We start from the raw sequence: 26,631 nt of genomic DNA on the forward strand, positions 1-26,631 counted from the left end.
GTAAACAATAGCTGCCGATTAAACTAAATGTTACAAGCTTGACATGATTAACTGAGTTGTTTTTACCGAGAAATCGATCAGAAGCGCCGTGAAAATGGTCAGATCCGCCTCTCCGGCTGTAATGCGCGCTCCCGACACAGGGGGAACAGATTTTCACAGGGGAACAGAATTGCGCACAAGACCTCTTGAGAAATCAGAATTGTTTCCAGCAGCTTTCTGCAGAAGAAAAGGCCAGTTTCACTGTGTTACCGACATCCCGTAGTGTTTATGGGCTGATCTCTGTGTAAAACAGGGGGTTGATGAAGATTTACGCTCAAATTTATTTCAGGTGTCAGCATTCCTCAGATTAGAACGTTAAAAAGAGTTTCATCTAACTGAACACTCACAACGGGGTTCAACTTGAGCGGTGCGCCTGGGAAAAAGTACCGATGTGTACTCTACCGGGAGCAACGTTCCTCCTTCCCGATCTGTGAGCCAGCTGCATCTTGTGTGGCTGTTTCGGCCATGGATTCAACCTTTAGCAGTCGCGAAACCTGTTTGACACTGAGCTAATAGCGTGTAATAACCGCTTTAAGGAGCTGTAGCCAAACTGGTAAGTGCTGGGGGTAAATCTGAGCCTGCACCCAAATGAAGCTTGACTGGAATGGGTTTTCTCCGAAAGCGCTGCCGCTACTTAGCGGCTACCAGCTCTGGTAGCTAGCTAGTTAGCTTGAGAACGAAAGTGACAGAGGAGGAGAGTCCTGTCAAAACGGAGCGAAGGAGGAAAACTGATTAATTCCTGTTTCTCACAACTATGGCTGTCAGTGGTTACTGTGAAATGTAATATTGGTTTTGTTAAAAAAAAATCCGAACAGCCAACTATGTGTTCCCGGTGTTTTTCAAGATTTGCAATCTGAGAACAAAGCTCCATTGTAGGCTAGCTAACCAACAGACCCCGGTGTGGTTCTGTTCCAGTCGGGGTTTGCTGTACATTGATCCCAGATGTTAGCACATGTAAGACGGAGTGATCTCTGATATGTATAAATGTTTCGTTTTAAAAATGCATTTTTTTTTTAAATTATTTTTTGAAAAATCAACGTTAGAGACGCACTGCCTCCCATAAGGCTACACAATTAAGAGTTCTTAAAAACTATTTATGTTCTTTCTGTCAAATCTGGAGTCAAATGTGTGAAGTCAGAAGAGTTGTTGTAGACCAGACTGACTGGTGACATCGGTGCAGATTGTCTCCACTGTGAATCAGTGTTTCTTGAGGAAGGGAACACTTCATAGCAGTCAGTCAACTGTAATTACCAACAGCAAGGTAAAACAGGAGCATTAGTGGGTCGGAGCCTCAGTTTTTCCCTACAGTTTATGCGTCAGGCTGGTCTTACTCACATCTGAGTGAACTAGCTTATTTCAACTTACGAACGCAGTGCTTTATCTCCGTACAGCAGCTGGATTTGTCATGCATTATAATGTTCTGTTAACAGGTTACATTTTTGGGATCTGAAGTGCTGATCGGTGAATGCATAGAGGAAAGAAGGTAAAGCGTTGTGACAAGAAAGAGGGCATCTGGAAAAGGTAGAATATTTGTGATTCTCCTCGGGATTCAGTGCACATTGAGTTTGTTTACCCAATGCTCACTGGTTCCTGGTATTGTTGCTGCAGTTGTTGGACTGTGAGCATGATGGCTGTTGACGGCCTGTGGGACAGCACAGAGGTGGTGGAGATGGGCGACGTGCCGTCTCAGTTCTTTGTGGAGAAACACTCTTGGGAGGGCCTGCGTGACATCATCCACTGTAGCAGAAAATACTCGGGAATGATCGCCAACAAGGCCCCCCATGACTTCCAGTTTGTGCAGAAGACGGATGACAACGGGCCCCACTCCCACCGGCTGTACTACCTTGGTAAGTCTAACAACCCGGGATCAGCTTTGAGTTTGTGTTTCTTAAAATTTCTGTGTATGTGTTTTTTCTCTTTATTGAACTTTTTTGTTTTTCTGGTCGCAATGTAATGTGGAAAAACAGTCACTCTGTTGTGTTTCATATTTTGACTTCAGTAGAGGAATTACATTGAGGCTTTTCTTCTACTTGTTTCCAGGAATGCCTTACGGAAGCAGAGAGAACTCGTTACTCTACTCAGAAATCCCCAAGAAGGTCTGGAAGGAGGCACTCTTAGTGTTGTCATGGAAACAGATGCTGGATCACTTCCAGGTGACTTTTCCATAAGGTTGAACAGTCTGCTCATAAAGTCTTAATTTTGCATTATATTTGATTTTCAGAGGAACTGTGCTAATACCATCAATAGAACAATTACAGTAAGAATACATGTACATTACATTACTGCCTACATATTCATGTCATCAACCTTGCAACCTCCAAATTCATATAATAAAAACTCTATATTAAAATATAAATGATTTATAAATTCAAATGCAGTAGAAATACAAACCTTTTCCTCCCTACATATTCATAAACAGCCAATTTTACATAAATGTCCTTGCTTATCCTCAGTACCTTCACATCCTCACACATTCAGCCAACACACTAAAAATTGCAGATATAATAGTAATTCACTAACACATACACTCCCACACAAACGTTCTCATCCTTTAAATCTGAGCGTTAAGAATGATCACATCTTTGATTTTCCTTTAGCCAAGATTTAGTCATGTGAACAAACTTTTTAAGTTCAGGTGTAGCGTTGTATGAAAAAGTGTTCTGACCAAACGAGGTTCTACAGTTCTGTTCTGACCTTTCTCTAGTGACTCTGTAACTGCCTTTGTATAAATGAGCGTAATGGATCATTAGCTAACTTTAAGAAAACATAAATTAGAAAAGCTTTCAAAAGTTTTGAAAGACCTCAGTGAAAACTGGAAATGTTAGAATAAACCAGTAAAAACCTGGGGCCTCATGCAGAAAAGAGTGCGCAGTTTTCACACTAAAACTTTGTGTACAGAAAAATTTAGAAAAGTGCGGCGCACAAAAAATATGTATAAAGCTGTGCTCATGCACGTGGCTGTGCACCTTTCCTTTATACATCAAAATTGGCAGGAAATAGAGCGCAGCTGCTGGTCCGCCCTGTTGCCTCCATAAATACATACGTAAATCAGTATAAATACCCGAAAGTCTGCCACCATGTGAAGCAATAACCATGACAATGTCCTTGTTTGTAGCAGTATAAGTATTTATAGTAATAATAATTATATATATTATTTAAAAGGTGCTTTCAGGGAACATAAGGTAACCTCACAAAAATAAAAGTAATAAATTTTAAAGAAAGGGAAAAAAAATCCAAATAATAATATAAAGGAAATAAAGAGATCGCACAAATGCCTGTTTGAACAGCAGAGCGTTCAGCCAGGATTTAAAGACAGACAGAGAGTCATTTGAGTGGGTAAAATGGACGTTTATTACAAATAGTGGAATCATTTGCATAAGTTGTACATTTACAGAATAGAGATGCTTTCTGTCCAGAAAGGCGCATTCACAAAGCTGGCGGCTCCACTGAAGGATGACTGCAGCTGGACTGGTACCGGTACTGCACGACTCCTTCTATAAGTTCTGCTCAGAGCTCCAGGATAATCAGTCTGGATTAATCTAAACACTAATAAACCATTATCAACATTTCCCAGCAGATCAATATGATCAATCGCTCCCTCTGGATCCTTCCATTGGCGATGTTTTCCATCAGAGCATAAACGCTCCACACTTAGCGACTCACCTTTATGCAGCTACTTAAATGCGTGTGATTGTCTACACACCTCCATCACCTTAAAAATAATCAAACCTGTTTGGAGTTAATCTGCTGATCCAACCATGTTTTATTTTTATTTTTTTGCGAGAATGAAAGCAAACTATGTATGAAGCAAACTTTCAAAGAAACAATTCAGTAGCGAACTGAAAAGGAGCTTACTTTTAGCTTCCTCCTGCGTCTCCTAGGCAACTCCGCACCAAGGGGCTTACTCTCGAGAGGAGGAGCTGCTGAGAGAACGGAAGCGTTTGGGAGCGTTTGGGATCACGTCGTATGACTACCACGATAAGATGGGCCTGTTCCTGTTCCAGGCCAGCAACAGTCTCTTCTACTGTCAAGATGGAGGCAACAACGGCTTCATCGTGAGTACATCGCTTCCATTTAACTTAAAGAACAATTATTACATCTGCATCATGCAGCCACAAACTTTCATGTTTTTTTTTTTTTTAAGTTTTAAGCGATGGACCAACACAAAGCAGCACACAGCTCAGGGAAATGATACATGGTTTTCAAAATCCAGTAGAAATGAAAATCCAAAAACCTCCTAAATAAAATGCAGATTACCTTCAAGTCTTAATAATAAACACAAATAACAAGAGAAAATAAAGAATGCAGTTGTCAAATGATGACTTAGTTTATTGAAAAGCAATCCAGACCAGCCTGCACATGTGTAATGAAGATATTTCCCCCTGTGCCCAACAACTGGTTGTTCTACCCTGTGCAGTGACAGAAAAGGTTTTCCAACAGCTGCGTCTCTTAAATCAGTGTTTTTCAAGGTGGAGGCCACGAGAGGGCGTTATGGGGGCGCTTTCTGAGCGTTGGAGACGCTCAGAAAGTTGGAGGGAAGATGAGAAAAAAACTGGAATCCAATACATTTGGTAATATGTTGTGACATCAACATCAGATTAATAAAGTCATAATATATTACCTGATAAAAAAAATTTCCACCACAGAAAACCCCAGCATCATCAATGTCATGATGACTTCCTGAAGGCAAATCTAACGCCTTATCTTTCTTTCAGAAAGATAAAGCATTGTTAAAGACAGAGGCCCAATTTCAAGGTGTTAAATTATGAACTCAAATTTCTCTTAAGTCATGTTTGACATATATAGTATTTTTATAACAACTGAAGTTAACATAGCATCTAGCTTGTGCTATAACATGGTACTATGTGTCTGGTAAATACATAATACTGTCCCTTTAAGGCCCATCCATATATTGCGGCATCCATTATTACTTTTCCAGCATCCCTCTTTGTGATACATGCATTCTTCTGCAGGTACCTTTGGGTTGGGTTTTGACATCATTCAGTAGTTTGAATGACCTCGCAAAAAAAAAAAAAGTCAGTAAAACCTTGGACTTGAGCATCAGGACTGTGAACGCAGTCTAGATTCTCTGTGTCTGCAGCGTGGTTCTGACCAGTGAGTCATCAGTACTACAAAAGGAATTACCAACAGTTTGTAAATACTGTTGGTAATTATATTAAGTTTTGCTAAGTCATCCACTGTGAACAGGCCTTTTGGCTCAGACTGCTTATCTGTTTCAGCAGTCTGCCCCAGTAAAACCAGTGGAGATAAAGAGCCAGTGCTCAGGCACCCGCATGGACCCCAAGATCTGCCCCGGACACCCAGATTTTATAGCCTTCATTAACAACAATGACCTGTGGATAGCCAACATCAAGACGGGAGAGGAGCGCAGGCTGACATACTGCCACAAAGGTTTGGGACTTTTCTGTCTGATCGTTGGTTTCATGTGCTTCAAGTGACAATCACAAAGACGACAGACGACATGCACCTGCTGTTCTCTCTGTTTATTTGTTTGTAAGGAAGAAAAATGGACAGTTTTTAACTCAGATTGTGCCAAAGTAAGAAACAATAGCATGATGAAATGGAGATTATCTTAGCTATTTTTTTTAGAATTAAAAGTTACTTTTCAACAGAACAATTTCTACTGAACTGAATGCGCTCCCCTTTGTAATCCCTGCGTCATCTCCCAGGTTTGGACAACGTCAAAGAGGACCCCAGGTCTGCAGGTGTAGCAACGTTTGTCATCCAGGAGGAGTTTGACCGTTTCACTGGTTACTGGTGGAGTCCATCTGCAGCAACAGGTCAGCGCTGAACTCTCAGCCAGTCTGCGAAGCTGTGTCAGGTTCTTTTCACAATGGCTTCTGCCTTGTTTGTTCCTGTAGATCCTGATGGAGGGAAAACGTTGCACCTTCTGTATGAGGAGGTGGATGAGACCGAAGTAGAAATTATTCACGTTCCGTCTCCGGCTCTGGAGGAGAGGAAAGCAGATGCGTACCGATATCCTCGCACAGGTCAATCCCGGCCTTTGTGTGTGTGTGTGTGTGTTGTTTTTGTTTTTTTTTACTTTTATTTTTTATTTGAAGTCATTTAATGTTGAAATATTAAACGTGTGTCTATCCATGTGCATAGGTAGTAAAAATCCCCAGGCTACTCTAAAACTGACAGAGATCAGGATGGACCATCAAGGAAAAGTGGGTTACTTTTTATCTGTTCATGTTGGAATTCATCTGATTGAATATTTAATTTTACAAATATGTGTCTGGGTGTGTGGGTGTGTGTGTGTGTGTGTGTGGGTGTGTGTGTGTGTGTGTGTGTGTGTGTGGGCGTGCGTGTGTGTGGGGGTATGCGTGCGTGTGGGTGGATGGGTGTGCTTCAGATTATTAGCACACAAGATAAAGAGCTGGTCGTCCCATTTAGCACCTTGTTTCCTGGAACAGAATACATTGCCAGAGCAGGATGGACGATAGACGGAAAATAGTAAGTGGAATTGAAAAGGTTTTGGTGTGTTGTTATCTATATGATGCCAAGAAAGAAAGTAAAGTGTTTGTGTGTGATGAGTCCTATTCCAATATACCGTACTTTGCAAAACCATTTACAGTTAGCGCTCTCTACAGCAGAGCTAACGGAAACTGTGGCTGATTTTCAGATCTTTGTGTGGGTAGTTCAGATTGGTGGGTAATATCGGTTTCACATGTATCGGTATATCACCAGTAATCCAAAATTAAGGAAATTAGGGCCGATTTATTGGTGCACCCCTAATGAGGAATTTACTTTATATCAGTGTTGTATAAAGTACTGAAATCTCAGAGTCAAGTAAAAGTATAAGTACCTCTCCAAAATATGACTTTGGTAAAAGTCCAAGTCACTGACTGAAATGTTACTTGAGTTAAAGTCTTAAAGTATCTGAAACTTCTTGTACTTAAGTATGGAAATTACTGTAAAAATGGATGTACTCAAGTAATGTAATGAAAAGTACAAGTAAAAAGTAAAACAAAGCAAATGCAGTTTGAATGACATTTTTTATATTTTGGTAAACTTGTCAAATACACTTAAAATAATGTACCCAACCAAGTGCAGGCAAAATTAAACCTGCTAATAGATATACCTGCAGGCATCATTTAGTTAAGAAAATTAGGTGCTTTACCTATAGCACAAGGTTAACTTAACCTGCTTTACAACTGAACCAGCTTCTTAGTATACCCTCCAGGACAGAAAATACAAAGTTTTTGTAAGCCTTAAGTTTTCCCTTCAAGTAAGGTCAGTGCTGAAAATGAGAAAAATAAATAGTACAGAAAATGCGGCCAACATGAAGAAAAAGAGCTGTTACGATTACTCTACTTCACAAATCAGTGAATCAGTCAATGTTACAGTCAGTAGGTGGTGCACACAACTGGTCATTATGCAAAAGAAAAAAAGAATTGGGAGCGAAATGCAGCTTATTGGCATCTGTAAACCTGGTTTTGAACTTGCATGCCTTTCCTATATTCGTTAAATTTAGTCTAAATTGCTATCGCTATGGCTTCTGTCCCCCCTTGAACAGAGGAGTCTAGGTAGCCTGCTACAGTCAACATTAAGCCTAAGCTAAATACACCACGTGTGGAACTGAAACAATGCCAAACAAAGTTCATTTATGGTCAACGTTTCACAATACAGTAGTGTCTAGTGACCAAGCTATAGTTACTGAAACAGGAGGATTATAACCATTTCATAAGACGTTACCTCGATGTGTTTCTTCAAGTTGGATGGGGAGTTTTTGTAAGATAGAATTTCCACATCTTCGGGCAGGAATAACATACACTGCATGCGGTACGACGAATCTTTAACACCCACGAAAGAGTATATTGTGTTTAAATAAGGCCATGGGCTCTCATCACCAGCTGGTGGTTCCCCTGGAGCCGTGTCCGACGTAGTTGCAGTCGTTGTGGTCTCCGTCTCCTCCTCCATGTGGCTGCTGCTGATTGCGAGACTTGCTTTGTGTTTAATGGGAGAAGCGAAACAGGTGTATCCTATTGGAGGTGATGAACAAGCCCAGGCAAGTAGGCTACAGACTTTGTTCGGTAGCCTACTTGCTACTTGCTAATCAGTAGGTGGGATCAAAACACTTGCGTTTCTCTCTCTCGCTTTTTTGTAACGAGTAACTAAACCACACATTGAAAATGTATCGGAGTAAAAGTACGCAATTAAGTTCGGAAATATAGTGAAGTAAAAGTGAAAGTCATCAAAAATTTTCATACTCGAGGAAAGTATGAAGTACTCCAAAATATACTTAAGTAAAGTAGTGAAGTATTTTTACTTCGTTACTATACAACACTGCTTTATATTGATATTAGCTGTGTTTTAAGATGTTTTCTTTAAAGCTGCAATATGTAACTGTTTTTTTTTTTTATCCATCCGTCCATCCATTTTCTTACACCCTTATCCTATTGGGAGTGCTGGTGTCTATCTCCAGCTGTCAACTGTCACTATGATTATACAGATTATTTAAAATTGTGTACTATACCGTGACGACTTAGTGACAGTTTCAACAAATATATATCAAAAAAATTTCTAAAAGTTACATCTTGCAGCCTTAAGAGTTTCTCCCAGCATAAAAACTTTGCTGTGTTTGGTGCCAGCGGTTGGGCAGTGCTGCTGGACCGCAGCCAGAGGAAGCTGCAGCTTGTTCTGCTCCCTCCAGCGCTCTTCATCCCCGTCACAGAAGACTCCACCCTGAGGCAGGACAGTCTGGAGGCTGTGCCCAGCTGCACTCAGCCATACATCATTTATGAGGAGGCCACTGACGTCTGGATAAATGTGAAAACATTTTTCTACGCTGCTTGATTGACATATGATTGGAGTCGTTTTATAGTTTTACACAGTTTTGTCTTTAATTTTGCAGGTTCATGATATATTCTATCCTTTTATTCAAACAACAGAAGATGAGTTTACTTTCATTTGGGTAAATGAGTCTAAAACAGGCTTTAGCCACCTCTATAAAATCACCTCACTGTTACAGCCAGGCTACCACCACTGGACAGAGGAATACCATCATGTGGAGGGTGAGAAAAAATGTTTCTGCATTACTCAAAAATAGATCAGCAAAAAGTAGTCAGTGTTTGCTCTTCAGTTATGTCAACAGATTCTTCTTTTTTTTTTTTACAGGAAATTTTAAATGTGCAATCAAGGAGGAGGTTACGTTGACCAGCGGAGAATGGGAAGTTCTGTCCAGACATGGTTCAAAGGTAAACGCTTCAGGGAAAGCTGTGTAAATGTTTCTGGGAGTCTGACTTCCTGATTTTAACATATAAATAGAAACAATAACACTTTATTTGAAGGGGTGTGCATAAGACTGACATGACACTGTCATAAACATGACATAACAGTCATGAACATGAAGGAGTCTTTATGAATGAATGTCATTTACCAAATGGCCTTATGACTGAAGGCCATTTTTTAAACGACACTTTTAATGCAAAGTTCCATTAAAAGTCCATTAAAAGTATAAACTTTGCATTAAAAGTCTCATTATTTACTGAATGACCTTCATGACAACAGAAGTAAACATTCATAAAGACTTCTTCATGTTCATAACAGGTGTTATGTTATATTTATGACAGTGTCATATCAGTCTTATATGTTAAAATCAGGAAGTCAGACTAAAAAACATTCGGTCCTCAGCACATTTTATATTAGTAAATGAAACCTCAAATAAACAACAACACATGCGCCATGCCATTGTGGTGCATAAAATGCCAAGTCCAGTAAAGTTCATTTGTATTGTACATTTCAGTAACAAGGCAGTTCAAAGTGCTTTACATCAGAAAAACACAAAAATCAACAATTGAAACATTATACATTTCAAAGTGCTGTCATTACATGTCAAAATGTTGGTTAGTGTTTCATTTATTATGGTACAAAAGTAACTCTAAACATGCGAGTTTAGAGATAAGAACCTAATATTTGTGGGGTTCTTCTAGATGATTATATGTTTTACAAGTGCTTCCCATTGGCTGTCTCATCATTCCCTTTACTCTTTCTAGCTTCCTGCTTTTTCCTGCTGCTGTAAGCTTTCTCTCCCTGTTCTCTTATTAGATTTGGGTGAATGAAGGAACCAAGCTGGTATATTTCCAGGGCACCAGGGACACGCCGTTGGAGCACCACCTGTATGTGGTCAGCTATGAGTCTCCGGGCGACGTGGTCAGACTAACCAAGCCTGGATTCTCTCACTGCTGCTCTGTTAGTCAGGTACTCTTTCACTTGTGTCTTTACTTGCACTCTGAGATATTTGCTCATGCCACTACTCTGGCTTCCACTCCATACCAGCCTTCTCATTACTAATGTCGCTTCCTCTCTGACGTTTCTCTCTCCCCTTTCAGAACTTTGATTTTTTTGTGAGCCACTACAGTAACGTGAGCACACCTCCATGTGTTCACTTGTACAAGCTGACCAGCTTAGAAGATGAGCCCCTGCGAGTGGTTCCAGAGTTCTGGGCCAGCTTGATGGAACCACCAGGTACAGAACAGCAGCATAGCTAAAGCAAACCAGATCCGTTCACCAGCTTCCAAGCATTCATTGTTGCAGAAGAAATGAGCCAATGAGCAAAGAATGTATAAACTTCAAAATTATGTCACTAGGTTAGATTTTGATATCAGCATGGGTTACTAGTGTTACCCAAACTTCAGTGAGATTTTCATGTTAAAAGAAATGCCGCTGTTATTAGGAATGTCCTAATTGGGATGCTCCTTCCCTGCTTTGCGTTGATCATGGTCTTCCAGGTTGCCCTGGAGATTACAACCCACCGGAGATTTTTGACTTTCCGGGGAAGTCGGGCTTCCAGCTGTATGGGATGGTGTACAAACCTCACAACCTGCAGCCTGGCAGGAAACACCCAACTGTTCTGTTTGTGTACGGTGGCCCTCAGGTTTGTAGGCGCGATCACTTTAAGACGACTAAGAAAATGGGGAATTCATTTCCAGAATGTCTGTGATTGGGTGTGTTCAGGTGCAGCTGGTTAACAACTCTTTCAAGGGGATGAAGTACCTCCGTCTCAACACGCTGGCTTCTCTCGGCTATGCTGTGGTCGTCATTGATGGAAGGGGTTCCTGTCAGAGGGGCCTGGAATTTGAGGGAGCTCTGAAAAACAAAATGGTAGACTGAGATACTGACACCAAGCTTGAATATAAATGCAACTGTTTGAACTGAAAACAAAGCTGCAATAAACAACTCAACTTGAACTGTCCAGGGTCAGGTGGAGATAGAGGACCAGGTGGAGGGTCTGCAGTACGTGGCTGAAAAGTTTAACTTTGTGGACCTGAGTCGTGTTGCCATTCATGGCTGGTCGTATGGCGGTTTCCTCTCTTTGATGGGCCTCATCCAGCGACCCAACATCTTCAAGGTTAGCAAGTCTTGTTCCTGAAAGAGTTTCTGTTTTGATGTTAGCACTGTTACTTCTGTCTCTTAGTACTAATTGTTGAAACCACATTTTAGTTTTCATACCCACAGCAATTTTTAACATTTTGCCATGTTACGACCACAAACTTCAATGTATTTATTGTGATTTTATATTATATTCTATATACACTACGGCTGCAACAGATAATTATTTTAGTAAGTAAGTATTCTATCAATTATTATAACAGCCAGATAAAATCTTGGCTCTTTCTGCTGATTATTTTTAACTTTTTTTATTTAGCCATTTAAACCTATTTCATACAATATTAGAAATGGATAGATAATTCAATTCCTTTTCTTAAAGGGACAGTATTATGTGTTTTCCAGCCGTATAGTACATTTTTGTAGCACAATCAAGTAATTATGTCATGTCAAGCATGATTTAAAAGAAATTAGATTTTGTACTTGGGGCGCTGCGGTGGCGCTCAACCCACATACGGAGGTCTCAGTCCCGACATGGATTTGAGTCCCAGCCCCAACTCCATGACCTTTGTTGCATGTCTTCCCCCTCTCCATCAACCCGATTCCTGTCTGACCACTATCAAATAAAAAATAAAGGCCATTTCAGCTGAAAAAATCTTTAAAAAATAATAATCAGACTTTGCAATTTAACACCTTGAATTGGGCTTCTTTCTCTTTAAGAAGCTCCTGCTCTGTCCGATACCTGCCTTTAGGAAGTCATCACACCAACATTCCTCTATTAAGCGTTTTCAAATGTTCAGTGAAGCACTAGACTGAGAAATGGTTAATATAATAAACTCAACAGCTGCACAGTTCCACCTGGTGTTTGCTAATTGTTGATTCAAAGAAGAAAAAAAAGATTGATCTAAAATGTAAATGTTTTTTTTATACATTTTTGACTTTCAGTTCTGAGTGTGTTTTTTCTGCAAATGGGCTGTTTTGAGTCAGTATACTCCAGGTAATGTTGACTTTGTTACTAAATTAGCTGATTATTAGCTTCCATGTTTGTATTGAAGCTGCTCTCTCCAACCACATGGTGTCAGTGTTGAGCAGTAAATGATCATCAGCTTGAATTAGAGAATTGCCAATAGTTCTTTTCTAAGCTTGTTATTTTCAAAGCTGTAAGGTGAGTTTGTAAATGTGGATTTAAAGCTATGAGCCCAGTTTCTCTTCCTAAAGATCTTGCTCTGTTAACACACACAGCTGATTTCAAGAAATTTTCCTAACTAAGCAAGCGTTTGATGCTCGATTCCTTTCCGTTTTGCTGCAGTTGGCTATCGCTGGCGCCCCGGTGACCGTGTGGATGGCCTACGACACAGGCTACACGGAGCGCTACATGGATGTGCCTGAGAACAACCAGCAGGGCTATGAGGAGGGCTCAGTGGCTCTGCATGTGGACAAGCTGCCTAGCGAGTCAGTACACAGCACACACCGTCTGCCTGCCCCGACTTAACACAGTGATGTTCTTCATGATTGTTCCTGACTGCAGGATGCTTGTTTTGAAATGTGATTTATGCTTTTAAAATGCATGCAGAAAAGACAGTTTGAACATTTACCTTCTCCTAGATCTCTGTCTGCACTCCAGATTATTTTAGAGTTAAAAGAGCTGAAAATATCAAACGAAGCTATTAGCAGCTTGAAGTGCAGGATTTTGAAATTATTTTTATTGAATTATTTCACCAGTTAGCTACAGTAGAAATCTGTCATATTAGAGACAAACCAGGATAGAACAGGATTTTATTTACTTGAAGCTTGAAGGAGTATGATCTGACAGACAACATGTTAGAGCACCGCTCTCGGATTTTAAAGTCAGAGTGAAGTATTTGAACTATTTTGAAACGTCTCTGTGAGTCCGTTAGGACCCAACATCCAGCGCGCCCTGTGGAACTTGCTCATCTTAACCTGCTCTTCCTCACAGGCCCAACCGTTTGCTGATCCTCCACGGCTTTTTAGATGAGAATGTGCACTTTTTCCACACCAACTTCCTGGTGTCCCAGATAATCCGAGCTGGGAAGCCCTACCAGCTTCAGGTCAGTGTCATGTGTTGATTTAGCTCACTGTGGCTTACAGCAAATGAAAATCCAGATTTGTTTGTCAAAATTTACAACCTCAGTTGACCAAATTCTTCAAAACATCACATGTAGATAAATGAAAAAGCAAAAACTAAAATTAAGTTTGGTAAAAAAAATATAAAATTGGCAGAAAATCCCAAAAACCAATAATATGAACAAAAACCAAGTTGTTTTGTTGCAATACAAAAAGAGAGATTTTTCTTATTTGAAACAACTTTAGATCATGTCTCATTGGCTGATTTCTAAACTCGTCCTGCTTTTTCACATGATTGGTATTAGAGGTCAGAGGTCATCTCTTTGTTATGTCTTGTCTTCATTCCTTAACAAAATGATCACTGCATGAGACTGATGAGAGAGGATTTCAAAAGTCCACTATTATGCTTCCTTAAATAAGCAAGGATACGTCTGTGGCCTATACAAAACATGTTCATTACATTTAATACATAAAATCATTGTCAGATATTAAGATTTCACCCAATCAGTTCTGCCTGTGTTGAACCCATTAAGGAATGCGATGTCTTAGTGCTACATCACCTTATGCAAATGAGCTGCTGCTGGCCATGCCCTAATAACTGTGCAGGCCACCGAACTGTAAATGTTGTGGGTCAGAAATCCTTTTTTTCTGTGTATGTCATATTTAGGGCTGTAAATGCAAACACATGTGATTTATCTGAACATTTTAACACGTTAATATTACAAAGCACAGATTAATCAAACTACCTATTATGACCTAAAAGCCTCTCTCCCACTGAGGGTTACCTCGTTCACAGCAATGCATTATGGGACAGACGCACTGTGAGCGACAAACAGCAAAGTTTTCTGTGACAACAGTCAGCAACAAAAGTTGAACATTTTTCAACTTTCTTGTGTTGCGTCACCAGCCTGCATGTTCACATCTACATGTAGTAGCTCTACATTTCTCATGCAGGAGTTATGGTGGTCACTCAGCTGGATGAGAACCAGAGACTGTCGCCTTGTCACACAAGTTCCATAGAGAATGATTAGAGAGGAACGTTTCTAAATGAACATTTAAAACAACATGACTTTCATGAATATAAAAACCTGGAAAACTGAGAATCTTCAGACATGTTTTGATTTGAGATGATAAAACATTTTTTGAAATGTTTTATCATCTCAAAAAATGAGATGATATGTTTAAAGGAATATGGTTTCCAATATGACTTCATATTCCTGACTTCCTTTATGCTTAAAGGAAGTCAGGAATATGACTGAAAATCCCAAAAAACAGTAATATAACATTCCATTATTTAAACATTCCATGAATGTTTAAAGGAAGTCTTATTCCTGACTTCCTTTAAACATTGATGAATATAAAAACCTGGAAAACTGAGAATCTTCAGACATGTTTTGGTTTGAGATGATAAAACATTTTTTGAAAACGTGCATACAGCAGCAATTTCATGTGGGCTTTAGGGGCAATTGCCCAGGGCCCCATCAGGAAGTGGTGGAGCACCCAGGAACTAGAGATAAAATATATCTTATCTGTCATGCTGAACATGTTTTCTACTGCTTGTATCCATGTGTGGTGAAGTAAGTTTCCATTAGTTGCTGTTGAATACTGACAGACTATATTACCTGCTTTCTGCTACAAAAAAGAAATCAGATAATTTCTTGCATTTTAATTGGTTGGAGAGCGGCAGGAGGAGGAGCTTACCCAGGGCACCATTCCTGTCAGAAGCACAACTGTGTGCATGTTTATATTTCAGGCTTATAAAGTTAAATATAGTGATTCATTGTGATTAATCACAGTGCCAGAGTGCAATTAATCTGATTATATTTTTAAAATACTAGTAATATTCAAACTTTTTGATCAACTAAACTTGGGCTTTACTGTATTTATTTCTTGTATTTTTTTAACAAATGCAGCTATGCTTTGCTGCATCTGTGTTGCTGAGATTAAATTCTCTCTGATGTGTTCTCGTCGCTCTGCTTCATTATTGCAGGTCTACCCCAACGAGCGGCACAGCATTCGCTGCCCTGAGTCTGGGGAGCACTACGAGATCATGCTGCTGCACTTTCTACAACAATACCTCTAAAGCCAGACTGTGGGCCTCCAGATCACCCCGTCTTTATTCTCTGTGTCCTCCTGTTGCCAGTTTGTCACCCAGGAGCAGCAGCCATGTTTCTCATGTCGTTTCACTCTGCAGCTCTACTGTTTTTCTCCCCCGTCCTCCTATGCCAGTAGGACTGAGCGTCTAGTCCAACCTGGAAGCAGAACAACAATCAGCAGTTTGCGTCACACTAAGTCACGTTTCCCAGCCCAATGTGGTTTTCTTTTCCCGCCCTCCAAACTGCTCAGCAGTAGGAAGTCGGACGCAAATGGAATCTTTACACGTATTTACTGGCATGAACTCTCACACTGCACATACACACATCCCACTTCCTTTTCCACATACACACACACATTTTGACTAAGGAACATGCAGTCTGAATAACACCAGAGAAAGGAAGAAGATCGATGCTCTTCCTGTATCCACCTGTTTTAACTATTTGTTGTTTAGAATAAAATATTTTTATGAATTTTTATTCCTTTTTTTTTTTCTAACTGCCGACTGATGGAAGCTACTCGTTGATACCTTTGTCTCCTCTCACATTATGTTGCTAAAGATGTCTGCTTGCCTTCTCTCTATATAATTTATATTTGCCAAAAGTACCTCTTGACTCTTGATCATGCCGGTTTTTCTTTTCTTTTTCTTTTTTTTTTTTTACTGCAATAAAGACAACAGGAGGGGGAGCAGCAAAGTCTTACAGCCGCTTTGTACCACCTGAAATCCAGTTTGTACATGACGATGAATAAATGAATGAATGGGTCACATGCTTTCTGGTTGTGTGGTCTAGTTCAGCCTGGTTCAGACAGCAGCTGGGAAGGAAGTGACCTGCAAGTTCTATGGAAACCAGTTGCTGGGTTTTACCGTGTGTATCAGCACATAGGAAAAATCATCTAAACTATCAGATACTACAGTTATTTAAAATCTAATGGTGAGATTGTACAGCGTCATGATTTAGCATAGATTAAAAGAAACAGGACAAATAAGTTCACCCATGTTTTAGTGGTTTTTAGAACAACATTTAGGAGTGTTTAGAGCTACACTTGTCTCTGAGATGATGAGGAGAAATGTTTACACATTTCATTTTGCAACATTGCATCTGCTCAGTGAGCTTTGAGGTCCCACTGCAGAACTGATCTGAGATCTGGGGTTTGGATCATTTAGGGACTGATGTGTTTTTTTGTTTGTTTTTTTATTAGCCATTTTGCTTTAAGTTTCTTAGTGTGACTGGGATCCTGCTAAGGATGAAAATTAACAAATGTTATTGAAAAGACGATTTATTTCAGAAACTTTCACTAAGTCAAATACATTATATAAACTAACTACACAGCCGGCTCTTTAAAATACAGTTTTAATTTTTTTTCATTTTTATAACATTTTTTATAACATTTTGTATTTTCAATACAAATCTTTACAGTTACAATTTTACAAAAACTCATACAAACTGTACAAACTACAAAAAAAAAAGACCACCCTTATTAAATTGTAAATTCCCAGCATTGAACCAAATATTTGAAATGAATTAACTTTCCCAATCTGCTTTGAATTTGTCACTTAGACAGCTCCTGTCTGGCAGTAGGAAGTAGGGTAAAGAAACATTGTGTGCCTCCATGAAGAAATTCATGAACAGATGAGAAACAAAGTCACAGACATTTATCAGACTGGAAAAGGTTACACAGGTTTTTGGACTCTGTTCACCACTGAATGTCATCACAAACAGAGAAAACATGGAACTGTTACCAACCCAACCAGAAGTGGCATTCCTAATTCTAGAGAAAACACTTGACAACTCATCCAGAGAAACAAAGCGGAACTTGGTTTCCGAATGCATCTTCTGATTCGGGAAATGGCTAACAGGCGATTCCGCCTAATTTTTTACTACTACAAATTGTTTTTTCATTATAAAGATACGGTGCGTCAGGGAGAAAAAGCCCAAACAAATCCAGGGAGGGTCATGCTAAGCTAACTGCTAGTTATGAGGATTCAGGACAGAACTGAAGCATCTGTCCTAAGATCATGACATCGAGATCTCCAAAGAGTTCTGCTAACTACCATTGTGTTATTGCAAAGCTGCTATAAATGGATTTTGAAGTGATCCGTTGGACCCTCCAACCTTAAGATGGAGGCCTGATCCGTCTCCATCTTGAGGTTGGCTGGACGTGGGCTTCTTCGGATGAGCGGTGACACAGGTTGACCTTGTGACCTGGAGGATCACAGCGGATGAAGCAAATTAACTAAGCCGGGCAAAGAAGTGCAAAGTGTAGCGCTGAAAATTAAAGCTGACACCTTAAAGCTTTAGTTTGCTTCCAGTTAAAATAACATGCAGCCGTGATCCTTAACATGAAAGACACCTGCCAGGTGAGGCTGAGTGACATGCAAGCACAGGTTGAAGAAAAAAAAAATTATACAGCGTAAAATGTGAGAAAATCTAATCCTGTCAGTACTTTGACAAAATTGCTAATTATTTTGATGTCAAATAAAAACAATCCAAAACAAGAGAATGAAACAATCAGTCATTCATATTTGTGGTCTTCATAATATAAACTATTGAGTGTAGAATAAATCAGTTGGCTGTTCGATGCTTCTGGCCATTTATTGTATTGATGTTACATAAATTGATAAGGGCAAGTTTAGCTGGACCACAGGTACAGAAGTGTTCATTTCCTTTATGCCTGGTCTTCCAGTGGTTAGTAGGACTGTGGTCACTTTTTTCTTGGGGTGTGTGTATATGTATATAGAGATAAGAGATAAATCTTTATTGTCATTGTCACAAGAACAACGAAATTTATAGGGGGTGTGTGCGTGTGTGTGTGCGTGTGTGTGTGTGTGTGGCCTATTTGTATTGGATACAGTGTAAGGCCCATGTGAGGACCCACTAGTCCTTATGCCAGACCCCATAAGAAGTGGTGCTGTTTGGGGGTTGGCGGTTTAGGACTGAGGTGTGAATTGAGTTCGGGTTTGGTTTAGGGTAAGTGTCAGAGTTAGGCTGTAGAAATGAATGAGAAATGAATAGAAGTCAATGAAACATTCCTGTGAAGCTTGACAAACCTACTGTGTGCGTGTGTATGTAGGTATATACTGTATATGTATAATGTTTGTGCGTTTGGATCTACAATGAGCAGGTTAACAGCCAATGCCTTCATGTTGTTTCCCAAAAAATTGACAACTTTATAAATTTTACAATGCTTGAATTTTTTTATATTCTTAATCTCAAAAATATTTATAGAATTCACCTAATTTAATTTGGGCCCACAAGTTTTATGTGAAGTACAATTTTTGCAAAACACGCATTCATTAAAAACAAAATTAATTCAAATCGGGGCCCTGGATGATTTCTTTCTAAATTCTGGCCCAGCAGTTAAATAAAATTCACAAATCTGGAGATTTGTTTAATTTGAACTTTTAAACATTGACTTTTGTTAAACTTTTTGTGGCTCCCAAGGCCTTTCAACTTGATGATTTTGGCCCATGTGCCAAAAAGTTTGGACACCACTGGGTTAGCTAGATGAAGAACAACCCAAAACCACCAGATCTCATGTCTATCACACATTGTGAGATGCTGGAACACCCCTATGACTGGGCATCGTGAATATCATCATGGTGTTGACAGAGATGAATATTGAATGAATACCCAAAACAAATATTTGTTTAAATCAGTTTTATTGGCTCAATGTGGCCAAAATGGTCATTTTTCTTCTACTGCCCTCCCCAATTCACCCCCCAAAATACCTCAATATAAATTACAAACAGAAAGCAGCACATAATAGATACATGGTTTTTAAATAAGAAAAATATATTTAAAACATCAGACTTTGAAGTCAACTGGCAAAGATCAGAAATATACTTTACTAAAAAACAGACATTTTTCAAATATGTACAAAACAATCCCATTTATTGAAAAACTAGTCAATATGACTAAATATCAAACCCTCCAGAAGAAAAAAAAATCAGTGAAGAAGACTTTCAGTCGATTCTGACTATAGAACATATAGTATGTGTTAAGAAAGGCAGGAAAGGTGAGTAATATCGATGCTAACGTAGCGTAAAGCTAGTTGACAACAGTTTACCCCATTACCAAACTCCAGCCTCATCATGCTGAAATCTGCTGTTTATGTTTTAAATGGTTATTTGGTCCACAGCTTGTGGTTTTAAAAGTTTGCTGACTCACCATGTCACTAGTGTAAATGCCCTGCACAAAAACAGCAAATCTGCAGCTGATGTGATGCTAACAGTCACATTTGCTAATTACCAAACCTCAGCACAAAGCCACATCATCCCCAGTGAGGCGTCTGAGCTTGTTGGAAAATGCGTGATGACTCCCAGCCCAGTCCACAGGCTGAGACTTGCTCACATCTACAGGATGAAACCTCATCGGGAAAACATATTAGAGAAATTTTCCACTGCACATTTGGCTTTGGACTCAGTTACTGGCTGTGGCCTCACATAGCAATAAGGAATCTGCCTTTTCACACAGCAGACCACAGAAAACTCTTTTCATCTGACTTTGTCCTTCTGCTATCAGGACTGTGGCTCTGGTGTCAGGTTTCCCCCTCACAAAGAAAAAACCCAAGAGTTGGGCGTGTCTACCACAAAAACCAGCAATGAATAAAGAACGGACACTCAAGACTCTGCTTCCTTCTCCCTCTTTGTCTCTTTCAGCTCTTTAAGACTTGTTGATGGTAGCCGGAGCAATCATCATTATGCTTGACTTTAGGGGATAGTAGCGCCCCCTCCAGGTCTTCCAGAAGATGGCTTGCTTCCTTTGGTGTCTCTGTTTGGGAGGAGGGCTCTGGAAATATCTCCCATTTAGGTTGGAGCGACCGCAGTTGCTGAACCACCAACCACCTTCAAAAACAGAATCAGCTTGATTAGCATGCTTCAGTCTTGCCAGAGTCGGTGTGACAGGACAGTGTGCCAGTACTTACCAGAGAGGTGTTTGGCACAGTTAATGTCACCTTTACGGTCATTGTCTTGGTCCCGGGTTGAGAACGGCAGAGCGAGAGCTGAGTCGGTGGTCAGGGAACTCTCCAGCGTATCGGTGGTGCCAGGTTCCTGAATCAGGAGTGAGTAGTTGGTTTCTTTTCCACCAAGTTCAAATGGGAAGCGAACAGATGCTGAGTCATCCCCCCAGTCTGAGAATTTGATGTTGAGGCTATAGCTGTCATCTTTGGTGATGGCATGGATGTTTTCCAAGCCTAACCAGAACTCTCCTGAACAGGAACAGAAACCAAAACTTAATCCAAAACAACAAAAAGCTCACAACATCTGTTGTTGTCTTAACTTCCCACATCTTTCAATGACTTCATTCTTAATGCCAGGAGCTACTGAAGGCCAACAGAGGAACTGAAAGGCAACCATCCTGACCCCGCACTGACAAGCTAACACCGGATAGTGAAAGTGGATAAAACCCCAAAGAGTCTTTACCATTCAGACTGCCAAAGCCTTTTTCGTAAGCCTGCCACAGCTGGTCAAAGTCCACAGAGCCATCTTGGCGTCTTTGGATGACTGTCCATCCACCATCTGGGTAGAGAAACATAGAGAAGTTGATCAAACAAACGTTACATCAGCCAGGAGACAGACTTAGCACTCAGAGGAAGTTCTGCTGCTCTCACCAGCTGTCATCTCACAGAAGACGTTGAAGGACTCAGAGTCAGTTGGCTGGATGGGGTAGACCCCGCTGGTGGTCTCTCCTCTCAGGAACAGTTCATGACAGTCTGTAGCCATTTCTGGAACAGCAGAGAGGGAGAAATCTAACATTGAGCATTAAACGTGGAGGGATGTTGGTGAAACCTATCTTGTTAGTGCCTGAGCTGTCTAGTATACTATTAGATTTTTCTCTGGTTATGTGAAAGATTCCTACAGAACGCAAAACTGAACTGTTTGACAGGTTCAATATTGCCTTGTTGTTTAGTCTTAGGCTTCTTCCAGGTTATCACCTCAGAGGGTGAACTGTGCAGGATGTCTTGACCTAACACATGATCTTGCTGTTACAGTTTTTCCGGGAATGCTGACAATGCTCAACACATTTAGCTGTTGCAGGCTCTACTCCCCCTGAGAAACCACAGAAAATTGGCATAAACTGAAAGTTTTTTTAAGTCATCTGATTTCCAGAACTTGAACAAGTCACAAAATTAGCCCTACTCCCTGTTAGAATGAATCTGATTAGTTTCCTCTGCCGAGCATTTAGAAATAGGTCAGTCTGTTTTAAAGAAACCCTCAGCTGAAGGAGAGCAGAGTGTTTACAAATAAAACTAATCGTTCCAAGTGAGCAAAGCACAGCTTATCGCACCAAGTCTGGAGATACTAACTTACACCTGATAAAGCCATTAAAAACAAGAGTGTGTCTCTGTCGTAAACATGACCTTTCTCCCAGTTCCCAAGCAGAATTCCCCTCTTTTACAGCTGCCTGGCCTTGCAAGCTATAGGGTTACACACCATTCATCCTTTACATTCCTTATCCTCCCCCTTCCCCGTGTCTGCAACCTGTCACACTTCCGTCACGTGCATAGTAGCTAGGTGGTGACGTAGATGTGCATGACTGCTGCATGCATGGGGAGTGATCAGATGGTAGGGTTTGGGGGGGATGGGGATGTTTCCTTAAGGGAGAAAGGCATCTAGAAACGGGAGTGGGGGAGAGTCTGGAGCTGCAAGCTGTCATTTGCCTAAGGAGGCAACATCTTGCCAATATTCAAGTGGCACCAGGTAGGAAAATGTAGCATATATTAATAAATTCTAATAAAGATGAAAAATCATGCATGCGGTTGGCGGAATGTTGCCTAGCTGATCATAGACCTCTGACCTCTACTCTAAAGGAACAAACTCTGGGGGCTGCTGCCTGACTGTGGGTCAGGGGGATCTCCTGAACTTTGGCACATTTCCAAAGGAAGAGAAAGAGTTTTCTTTCTGTTCAGGGTGTGGGGCATGTAGTGGGTGAGGGGGTGTGGATGTAGGGGAAAGGTTGCTCACTCATGAGGAACGTCCAAACATTTGTTTTTGAGCCTGATGCCATAAAATTGGGAGGAGTCAAGAGTCTCCTATGCAAGGTTTACAGATAAATTTAGACAGCCTTTCCTTGTTTTCCTCCTCTTTCTTTGGCTCAGAGGGAAGTGTTATCAGTAAAAACAGAGTGTTGGAGATGGAGGCAGCCTCCCAGGTCTGAGTAATCCACTAAAGCTGCTTGACCCTGACAGGATACTCTCTGAGACGCTGAACTTTCTTCCAGCTGGAACTCTGCCAGGAAAACTTGTCCATTTTTTCCCTCATTCACAAAGCACTGCTGATGTCAGAGTGTTGTGGTATTCCTGGGATCTGTGGCGGACCTCGGATCACCTTTCACCTAGTTCACATCTAGAAGCAGTTCGGAGTTCGGTTTTGACTTTAAGTCAAGTTTTACAGCTCTCTAATAGCTTGAATTCCAGTTTTCACTTCATTTGTGTTTTTAGATGCACTTTTTTCTTATTTGTCTCTGAAGAATAAGCTGAAAATCTGTTTTGGGCTCTAGGCAAGTGATTTTTTTCACCATGTGTCTAAATTAGAGAGTTAAAAACATGCAGAGACCTACAATTTTTAACAGATTAAAAATTTTCCATTAAAAAAAAAGATTTTATCTGCTTAGTAATAAATTAAACATGTAAATTTTAATTAAATGAAGTCGAAAAGAACAAATTACAAGATATAAATGTTCCATTGACAAGCTCATCCTACAAACAAAAAATTATAAAAAGAATGTTTTTATTTCAGATCTGTTTGCTTGAGAGAGGAATGTGTGTCATTAAACTGAGCACACAGAATGATTCCAACAGCCACACCCTGCTCACCATCAGCCCCCACAGATCACCTAATATCACCATTACATGATCTACTTTAAGCAATTATTTATTTTACACCTAACCTAACTATTATCATGGATGGCAATCTCAGCTTCTGCCTTGTGGATATTTAGAAACCAGCTTGGCCATTTTCAGCATCCCAGTAGAGTCTGGATGAAGGCAGATATTCTCACAGGCTGGAGAGTTAAATGAGCTCCTCTGACTAAACTCAACATCCATTCTTTCCTCGTTTGAAAGGGAAGTGTTGTTCTCCCCTGTCACCACATGCTTGATCCAAATGGCTGAGCTTTTTAAGATAGCTAACTTTCTACCAAATGGCATTAGGAACTACATCTGATTGATTTAGAACTATATCAGACTGGAGTTTGAAGCTGCCTGGATAAATTGCATATATTTGATAATAAATTTCTCTTACATGACTGTGAGATGACAGAGGTGAGGTGAAATGTCACGAGATAGCTATCAGAACAGAAAAAAAATTGGAAATGCCAAAATGTTTTTAAAAGTCAGATGATTTGTGTGACATTATAGAATAATTCAAGATGAAAAGGTTGTGTTCAGACTGGTGTATAATGTTAAAGGAAGCCAACCTCCCGTGTTGAGTTGATTGTGAGTCAGAACAGTCCACCTGTTGCCATTTCCGGGCTCGCGATTAGACTGACTTTAATTGATGGTGATTTAAGCTTCTTTCTGTCCTCACCCAGCAGATGGTTTGCCACGTTTTGGCGTCAGATTTTCTTCAGCCCACTTAAGTCTGTGTGAAGGGAGGGGGATTTGTGGCGCTGCGGGGTTTTACTTACCGAGCGGCGAGTCGCGCTGCTCCTCTGCGTCGCTGTGCGCGGGGCCCTCGGTGCTGCCGCCGCTGCTGCCCCGGGGTGAGGGCCTCAGGCCGACCTGCTGGATCTGAACACAACAGGAAGCCCCCAGAAACATGAATGAATTGTCCCCAGCTTTCAGAGAATGAAACCGACCAGGCTGTGAACGCGGCTCACCTGGCTCTGTAGCGTCCTGATGCGAACGTTCTGCTTGTCCAGTTTCTCCTGCTGGAGCCTGATGCGCTCCACCAGATCATCGATGCGTCTGTTCTGAGAGTCCAGCATGAGCTGTGGAAAGAAGCAGCATTAATAAGACCCAGGTGGACGGTTCTGGAAGGTTATTTCACATGGAGCCCTGGTTATGCAACTGCCTTTTGCAGCCAGCTGGTTCTGGATCAGCCCGTTTCCCCGTCAGGCTCTCCAGGGTCCCAGCAGCCAGTAGCCCCTCACTCTACCATCTGATGCTTCAGGTCTCTTTGTCTAGCAACCCTGAAGTCTCTCTTCACGTTCTGCGTGCAGTTCCCCACCCTCTGCTCCCCCTGGGCTTTTTCATTCTAAAAGTGCACACTTTAATGCAGACTTGAGTCTACAAGCAGGAAGCATTGAACGCAAAGGAAGCCTCATGTGTTCACCCTCCCATGACCCTTCCTCACCAGGCGGCCTGCAGTCTCACCTGGATGCTGCGTGCATCGCTGCTGTTCCTGCTGCCGGGTCCCTGCAGCATGCCATCCACCCTCTCCTCCAGCCGGCTCATCCTCTCGCTCATGGTCCTCCTCTCCTGCTGCATCTCCTCCACCTTCTCCCTCAGCTCGGCCGTGACGTTGAGGAGCTGGCCCTCTCTGTCCTCCAGGTCTCGAGCTTGGGCCCTGAGGCTGTCCCTCTCTACCTGCTGCCTCTGGCTCTCTTTGCCCAGCTCGGCAGTGGTGCGGTTGAAGGCTTTCAGCTTGGTGAAGATGTCCCTCATCTGGCCTTTGGTTTTGTCTACGTGCTCCTTCAGGTTCTGGCCCAGCTGCAGCAGGCCGTGGGCCAGGATGTTAACGTCGTCCCGCGCCGCATACTGCACATGCTTCTCCTTGGCAGCAACAGTGCTTGGCGAGGCCCCCTTCCTCTCAAAGGGGAAAGCGGAGGCCATGAGCACCACCAGGCAAAGTATCAGGGCTGCAAGCGTTGTCTTCATTGCTGCTGGAGCTTCCACCCCTCAAACCGAGTCCTGCCAAGTCTTGTGGAGTTGAACTGGAGAGCTGAGGCTCCTGGATGAACAGACAGCTCTGCTGTTTTATACTTTCCCAGCCCTGCAGTGTAAGCCATGCTGCTGCCTGCCATTGGCCAGCTGGGCAGAGGGAGGAGTGCAGCTGCTCTCAGGTTTCTGTTCCTCCTCCATCTCCATATTAACCATTGATGTCAGAGGCTGTGTAAGGAAGGAGATGATATAAAAAAAGGTCACTTCTATCAAACCGTTGTCCTTCCTTCTGCGAGAAGAGCCACCTCACCACAGCTGGGGATGAAATCTGTAACATTTCTGATCCCTTCATCAGGGCAGGGACACTATGAAACAAGCTGTTAGCCATATCAGGAGCCAGACACTGAGCCATCCAGATCAAATACTGCTGGAGTAGATGTTGGCGTAGTTCATCAAAAGCTTTATAAATGTCAGAACAAAGAGCAGATGAGCCGGAGGAGAAACGCACATCGCAACTGAAACTGGTCAGGAACATTCCTGAGGAAGATTTAAGACTCAAAGTGGGAGGGAACTTTGGTCTCTTAAACATAAACATTTAGAATAGCTAATCTTATCAGCTTTTTCTGCCGTCTTATCTTTATTTCAAATAACACCAGCATGCTGGCAGCAGGATGAAGTTGGTGTGAAACAGTGAAGGATGAGAAACCTCCAGGGGACAGAAGCACGACTGCAGCATATTTCTACTCAGGTACAAGTAAAAAGAAGCCATGCAAGAAATTACTCTAATATATCCAGCAGGTAATGTACATATATCTAAACACTAGAAGTACTTCCAGTGACAATTCCTAGTATTTACTGGATCTTCACCACCTCCAAATGTCAAGAAGACAGAAAACAACATGAGAACAACAAAACTTTAACAGGACGGCTTCTGTCTGTTTCTGCTGCATTGATACTCTTCGGTGCGGATGCTGAGAGAGAGAGGAAGATTCAATTTAAAGTGTTTTTCAAGTAGCAATTCACTGTTAATATAGGAAGAAAAATAAGCTGTTTAAAAGAAAACAAAACTGTCAGGAGATAATAGGAAGGGGGAATGTAATTCAGGAAAGTTGTTCTGCTTTATTTTTTTGAGAACATGCTGGGTTAGAAAAGATGGCAGCATTTAGGAAAACTCAGATGAGAATCTCAAGTCTTTTCTTACTGCTAATAAAAGATGCTGCAGTCAGTTTAAACTAA

At 41.2% G+C, this 26,631-nt stretch overlaps 2 protein-coding genes across 3 annotated transcripts; one reads left to right on the plus strand and one right to left on the minus strand.

The window, feature by feature from the left end:
* Nucleotides 1-440: 440 nt before the first annotated feature.
* On the plus strand, nucleotides 441-16,336 carry LOC116721432 (dipeptidyl-peptidase 9). 2 transcript variants are annotated; one of them, XM_032565145.1, is made up of 21 exons: nucleotides 441-592; nucleotides 1,470-1,560; nucleotides 1,648-1,886; nucleotides 2,080-2,192; nucleotides 3,921-4,094; nucleotides 5,280-5,451; nucleotides 5,730-5,840; nucleotides 5,922-6,050; nucleotides 6,169-6,230; nucleotides 6,416-6,516; nucleotides 8,655-8,832; nucleotides 8,918-9,077; nucleotides 9,181-9,260; nucleotides 10,111-10,263; nucleotides 10,395-10,530; nucleotides 10,794-10,939; nucleotides 11,020-11,166; nucleotides 11,261-11,413; nucleotides 12,701-12,843; nucleotides 13,349-13,460; nucleotides 15,467-16,336. In XM_032565145.1, the coding sequence occupies exons 2-21, from the start codon at nucleotides 1,505-1,507 to the stop codon at nucleotides 15,557-15,559; spliced, it is 2,658 nt and encodes an 885-aa protein (XP_032421036.1). In that variant the 5' UTR covers nucleotides 441-592; nucleotides 1,470-1,504; the 3' UTR covers nucleotides 15,560-16,336. The 2 variants fall into 2 exon arrangements, with proteins under 2 accessions (XP_032421036.1, XP_032421037.1); XM_032565146.1 differs by having other exon boundaries at nucleotides 5,283-5,451.
* A 2,878-nt stretch (nucleotides 16,337-19,214) lies between these two features.
* On the minus strand, nucleotides 19,215-25,485 carry angptl4 (angiopoietin-like 4). The gene is made up of 7 exons (XM_032565147.1): nucleotides 24,889-25,485; nucleotides 24,393-24,503; nucleotides 24,201-24,303; nucleotides 21,184-21,297; nucleotides 20,996-21,091; nucleotides 20,497-20,781; nucleotides 19,215-20,416 (listed from the first exon to the last, which is right to left on the minus strand). The coding sequence occupies exons 1-7, from the start codon at nucleotides 25,390-25,392 to the stop codon at nucleotides 20,235-20,237; spliced, it is 1,395 nt and encodes a 464-aa protein (XP_032421038.1). The 5' UTR covers nucleotides 25,393-25,485; the 3' UTR covers nucleotides 19,215-20,234.
* Between the last annotated feature and the right edge of the window lie 1,146 nt (nucleotides 25,486-26,631).

Source organism: Xiphophorus hellerii, chromosome 6 (genome assembly GCF_003331165.1).
Source record: "Xiphophorus hellerii strain 12219 chromosome 6, Xiphophorus_hellerii-4.1, whole genome shotgun sequence".
NCBI lineage: Eukaryota > Metazoa > Chordata > Actinopteri > Cyprinodontiformes > Poeciliidae > Xiphophorus > Xiphophorus hellerii.

What these genes read in the sequence shown, in the direction of transcription:
- LOC116721432 (XM_032565145.1), top strand. Translation starts at nt 1,505, where the DNA reads ATGCATAGAGGAAAGAAGGTAAAGCGTTGTGACAAGAAAGAGGGCATC. An exon ending in GCTGACATACTGCCACAAAG is followed by an intron (nt 5,452 to 5,729) that starts GTTTGGGACTTT and finishes GTCATCTCCCAG; the next exon opens with GTTTGGACAACGTCAAAGAG. An exon ending in GTACCGATATCCTCGCACAG is followed by an intron (nt 6,051 to 6,168) that starts GTCAATCCCGGC and finishes CCATGTGCATAG; the next exon opens with GTAGTAAAAATCCCCAGGCT.
- angptl4 (XM_032565147.1), bottom strand. Translation starts at nt 25,392, where the DNA reads ATGAAGACAACGCTTGCAGCCCTGATACTTTGCCTGGTGGTGCTCATG. An exon ending in CTTCTGTGAGATGACAGCTG is followed by an intron (nt 21,092 to 21,183) that starts GTGAGAGCAGCA and finishes TTCTCTACCCAG; the next exon opens with ATGGTGGATGGACAGTCATC. An exon ending in AGGCTTTGGCAGTCTGAATG is followed by an intron (nt 20,782 to 20,995) that starts GTAAAGACTCTT and finishes GTTCCTGTTCAG; the next exon opens with GAGAGTTCTGGTTAGGCTTG.